Source organism: Gavialis gangeticus, unplaced genomic scaffold (assembly GCF_001723915.1).
Source record: "Gavialis gangeticus isolate Ggan-Ray unplaced genomic scaffold, GavGan_comp1, whole genome shotgun sequence".
Taxonomy (NCBI): Eukaryota; Metazoa; Chordata; order Crocodylia; family Gavialidae; genus Gavialis; species Gavialis gangeticus.
Genome location: NW_017729031.1, coordinates 37,261,111 through 37,267,023, shown reverse-complemented (window position 1 = coordinate 37,267,023; position 5,913 = coordinate 37,261,111). Strand labels below are relative to the sequence as shown.

Here is a 5,913-nt window from a genome sequence, read left to right as displayed (position 1 = left end):
ACACACACACACACACACACACACACACACACACACACCCCACCACCTTTGCTGGTTTTATGTATATATGGAGAGGTTCCCAGGGTTCTTTGGGTAAATATATATATAAGGATTTCATCCCATTTGCATCCTGTACCCACATCTCTCATTCCCTTTGGTACTCTCTCTTGATTTAAGCTTCCTTAAATATACTCTTCAATGGGACTTTTTGAATTTACAAGCAGTGAAAGAAGAGTATGCAGATTAAATGTCATCTTCAATGAGACTTCTTTAATCTACAAGCAGTGAAAAAAAAGAGTATCCAGATTTGGAAAGGACTATATACATCAGGGAGAGGATGAATGTGGGCCCAGGAAGAGGAGGGGACATAGTCTCAGCTGACAGCAAGGTCACTCAGTTGACCCTCCTGGAGTTACTCGTAATGCCACAAATGAAATTATCCTGGACTCAGCTGCTCTTTCCAACTTGCTGTATGATTCGGTACCTCAGTTTCCACATTAACACAATGAAAATGGTAGGAGTCGATCTCCGTAATGGGGATGTTTGTAAGCTAAAATTAGTGTACACTTGCAATATGCATGGACAGCCTCTGTCAGGAGTGGCATAGCCAGAATCCCACTCTGAAGTCAATATTTTACATTATCCAAGAACTGATCATTTTTTCAATATATTTTGTTTTCATACAAATGTGTGTTACATTAAACCAGCAAAGGTGGAGACACATAACACATATGAGAAAGAGACAGTAATGCCCTTGTTTGGGTCCGTGTGCATCGAGCACTGCCGTCTGATCAGTGTGAGCAAGATCCACTGCCCATCATAGTAAATGGAAAGTCTCCCAGTGACTTCATTTGGCTTGGATTTACAAGTAAAATCAACTGAATTTTAAGTCATTAATAGCAGTGGCAGTGATATGATGCAAGGTGTTGAAGGGCAAGGGTCTTTGACTTAATCACTGCATGGACCACTGATATAAACCCTTGTTTTTGTGATCCTGTGATTCCCTCCCATTGGTGCCTGAGACCCTCCCCTCCCTTTTACTATCCCATATCCTCTCCTGTTACTCCATTAATAACTGAGAAGAGGGGAAAAGTGTGCGTGAAAGTTTGTTTTTTTTACCTAGCAGAGAAAGAAGAAGAACCATCCTTCATCACACTGTCTACTAGTACATGCTCTGAAGGCCACCACTGGAGAATCATTAAACTACCCAACTCAACTGGTCTCTAAGCCTTTTTTTTTTATATAATCCTACAGAGGGAAAAAAATGTGTCCTGTGGCACCTCTGCTGCTGTTTCTTTGCTGATCAACAGGCAAAACTTGCTCTCCTCAATACAGATACAAGTCCCAATTAGTCCCATGCATCTCAATGGCCTCAGAGATCCAAAACGCTCTTAGATTTGCACCACTTTTAAATCTATCTCCATCAATCTCAATGCTTCCAATTCAAATCCTTGCAAAGCCAGGTTAGAATAGGCTTCCAGAAGAAACTACAAGACGTTTGGTTTTTTTCACGTTTCCCTGTGGCTAAACTCATCTTTCATGCTTCATTCAGTTTTATTCAAACACACACCACTGATCCAGAATAAACGCCTTTTAATTGCACAGTAAAGCTAAATAAAAATATCAAGACCTTCTGACGGGGCCAGGTTTAGTCACTGTAGTCAGCGAGAGTTTAGCAATTTATTTCAAGGGAGCAGGATCCATTGCACAATGGTAGTTTAAGGACCTGATTGATCTTAAGGTGTTGAATACCCATCACATTGCCTGGGAGAACAGTATTCCTGTTAGGTTTTCTTAGGATCAGGCAAGGCATGCTAATGGATCAGCTACCTTGTGGAAGAAGGATGCGTGCAGAAATGGAAACACGGCAATATTTCAAAAATATTTTTTTGCAAAGGGAATTGGAAGGACCCCACTTTCTAAAATGATGCGCTTCACCTCCCAAACCTTCATACCTATGAGTGAGACCTCAATCAAGTAAACCATACACATTTGAGGGGAAAGAAAGCACAAAAGCCAACCAGTGCAGGGGACAGACTACACGCATGGAAGAGATGACCGCCACGGTAGAATTGCTGCCTCTATTCACCTGCATGGAATTAAATGAACCCATAAATATGAAGTTTTAGCTTTCAGTGCTTTGCTTTCCAGTACAGAAGAAAGAGCTACCTGATGGGATGTGACTGACAGGCTGGTCTAACTTAACAGCACGAGGAAAGGAGTATAAGGTATTTTCTCTGTCTTAGGTTGCATTATTTTTGGAATATGTATATGAAATATGTCTGTACATAATATTCCCAAACATTTTAGCCCCAACTGGCATCTCAAACAAACAAACAGAAAAACCATGTAAAGATGGTTTTTCTTTACATGGTTCAGGCAATTTGCTTCAGGCAATTTTTTTTTGCCTTAGCACCTGATGAACGTACAAATTAAAATGCCACAAGACGACGTATGCAATGTTGCGTGTGTCTATTTTCCAGCAATTAGTATCCCAGGGAGAAATCTTGTTGCCACTGTACTTATTTAATGTAATAAAGCACTGCAATGAAGTAAGCTTCAGGAATTTCTCAACTTGTATTAGCATTAGGTAACTCTGATCTCTCTAATGATGTCTACTGACCCCTAGCCTGTAGCTGCATTTCAAAGCAGATTTTTTAGCAGGTCTCTCTTTAATTGCACAGCATACCTAAGAGGAAATCTTGAAACAAACAACAACTCATATTGGAGGTGTAGCAACCGTTAACTTACCCACGGTTTCCCATTAAAAAGAAAGGGATGACAGTGGGAGGTAAAATAGATATAGATATTAAAAAAAAAAAAAAAAATTCTCTTCATTTAATCACACAAAAAAATAGATTAATGCTATGTAGGCCAGCACAAGAGAGGCTGATTTTTCCTACTCAAAGTACTTTTTTTCCTACTGAAAACATGAGATTCTGTTCTCTTCTGGTTTATAGAAGACTACTGAATTATACCAGGTAAGCAATACCAGAAGCCGGTTCTTTGGACAAAAGACCTGGGAACTTCAAAAGTGAATTCTTCAAAATCCCGGTGATCTTTTAACACCAGTTTCCCAGTTTTTGGAAGCACCGAGGGATGTGGCTCACAAGGACTTCAGTAGCAGGTCCAACATCTCCAGAAGTGAAGCCACTTTTATTTAGGTGTCTAAAAGTATATAGATTTAGGTGTCTTCTACTAGGCACATATAATTGACTATTTTGGTTTTCACTACTGAGACCGATTCTGAAGCGGTGTAGCCCCGCTGAAATCAGTGACCCAATGTACAGAGATTTTTTTACAAGGGGAGTTGTCATAGTTAAAATGTCTGCGACTCGAGTGCATGTGTGTGTACGTTTCTTAATATTAGATTTTTTTTACTGGGTTTCTAGGGAACTTGAAGCTATTACAGATTCACACACTCCTTTGCTTAGCTCCTGGGAAAAACACTTACAGCCTACTCCATGCTAATTCATTGCTCAATGAATAAGTAAAATCTGTACTGTATAATAAAACCATTGATCATTATGTCTTAAAAAGATTGACTCCTAAATATTTAGGAAGCAGTGTGTATTCAATGGAAATGTTTATTGGCATTGGGAAATTAAACTGTCACCCGTGAAATAGTAAACTCATTAACACAGAGTTTCTTTTTAAGTGTTAGGAATTAACTTTATTACTGCAACAGTAATGGCAAGCCTCAGTCTTAAATTGCTTGCCACTTACTATTGGTGAACATTATTAAAACATATTCACCATAATTCGTTCAGCCCCAAGGAAAAAAAATAATAAAGCTCTTTCCTCTTTCACTGGGGTTCACTTAAAAGCAAATTTCCCTTTTCCCCTTAGAAAGGGATGGGGGGCAGAAACAATACACCTGCTAATGTTTTATGAAGTTTATTAAATTGATGTTTTCTCTGGTTATTGAAACTCTTCTATTGCTTTGGCTATGTAAACATGTGAAAATATGCCCTTCCAAAGCGCTGAATCAGTAAGGCAAGACTGACCTCTAGCGTCCACGACTATGTCGAGATCCAGGCAACACTGAATTCCTCTGATTTACTATAACCAAAAAATTTCATTGGGGGGAGATTTCTTTTCTCCCTCTCTCTCTCTCTCTCTTAGGTAGCCACCATGATTACAGCACGAAACTCCATTTCCAAACCTAACCAAACCCTTCCTGAGCTGCAGAAATTCACCGACTTATTCCAAATTTCCCAGATCTTTCCTAGCTCTCGCTCAAATGACCTCCAACACCAGCCAGAACTTCTCCCAGTTACAATCCAGGCGAAGCCTTGTGCATGGGCCGCAGAGACTCAGCTAGCCTGGATTTATCTGAATCCTTGCCACTGTGCCTTGCTAGGTTGACACCTCTGGAGAAGCACCCCCTTTTTGTCCCCCCTACTCATTACCAGGGAGATCAGGTCCTATATTCCCAACGGGACCTGCACCAAGGGGTTAGAATAATACCGGCACACGGCATGTGGATGGCTTTTCATTGCGACATTGCAAAGCGTGTTTCACAGTCTGCAGTGACAGTCGCAGACAGCAGTGCCTTAAGGGTAATAAGGGGGGAATAAAAGAAGGGGGAATGGAAGAGGGGAAAAAAAAAACCCCAAAACTTTCAGGGGATGATGCTCTGATGGATGATTACTATTCTTGTTATGATGATTACAATGATGGTGATTATTATGATTATTATTGATTCTCCAGGGCTGGAAAATGGCAAGAGGGCTGGGCACTGGGAGGGCAAAGCGGGAGCAAGTTTGGCCAAGTCTGGCCTGGCAAGGGGTAGCTCAGGGGCCCTGAGTGGAGGTTGGGTGCCGGCCGAAACTGCCCCAGGGAGACTCCAGGCAGGTGGGCACCCAAAACCCCCTGCCCATGCAAACCCGGCTCCGAAGCACCACTGCCATGGGGATGCCTGTGCCATGCCAGCGGAGGCAGCCTTGCAGCTGCACCAGCTGCCCAGAGCCGAGCTGCCCCCCGCAGCCCAGCCACCTCCAGCCCGCTGCAACTTTGCACGGGCACCAAGTGCTCCAGGTGCGCAGCCAGCGGCGGGGCTAACTTTCCTAGAGGTCACAGCATCCCCCCAGCCCCTGGGACGCAGCATCCCCCCAGCCCGTGGGAAACAGCATCCCTCCAGCTTGTGCATCCCTCCAGCCCCTGGGATGCAGCATCCCCCTAGCCCGTGGGACGCAGCATCCCTCCAGCTTGTGCATCCCTCCAGCCCCTGGGATGCAGCATCCCCCTAGCCCGTGGGAAGCAGCATCCCTCCAGCTTGTGCATCCCTCCAGCCCCTGGGATGCAGCACGCCCCTAGCCCGTGGGAAGCAGCATCCTCCCCGCTGCCCCGGTGCGGGCTGCTTACAGTTGCTGGCTGTCGATCCCAGGTGCCAGGAGCCGACCAGGAGCAAAGTCAAGGCGCTGAAGAGTTTGGGGGCAGCATCCATCTTCCTCCCAGCCCCGGCAGGCAGCAGCAGGCTCCCCCAGCCCCGGGTTCAGGGCTCTCCTCCCTTCCCTTCCCTGCGCTCATTTACTCCATCCAGCATCCAGACGCTCCGGATAAAAGCTGGGGACACAGACACTCCTCCCCGGATCTTCTTAAAGGAGCCAGGGCCGGGCTCTGCCTGCCTCCCCCCTGCGATCCGGCTTCCCCAGCAGCCAGCCGGGTGCTGGGCAGCTCCTTATAGGCGCCAGCTCCCCACCTCCGCCCGGCCCCCCTTGGAAGTCACACCTCCAGCCTGCCAGGGTGCATCCTGCTTGCAATCTGCTGATGGGCATCAGAGGCACAGTGGAAACCAGCCGCCTGGAGCAGGTTCTCTCTCCCTCTCTCTTCCCCAGGCATTGCTAGGGCTGGACCAGCTTGCAAGCCATCCTCACTGCAAAAAAAAAAAAAAAAAACCAAAAACCCAAA

At 45.2% G+C, this 5,913-nt stretch overlaps 1 protein-coding gene across 1 annotated transcript in view; it reads right to left on the bottom strand.

Annotated features, from left to right (window-relative positions):
- CNTNAP5 (contactin associated protein like 5) overlaps positions 1 to 5,654 on the bottom strand; it is a 573,569-nt gene extending 567,915 nt beyond the window's left edge. The window contains exon 1 of the mRNA XM_019522627.1: positions 5,368 to 5,654. Coding sequence (XP_019378172.1) covers positions 5,368 to 5,449 — 82 coding nt within the window. The 5' untranslated portion in view covers positions 5,450 to 5,654. The remainder of the gene's footprint in view (positions 1 to 5,367) is intronic.
- Positions 5,655 to 5,913: the final 259 nt, after the last annotated feature.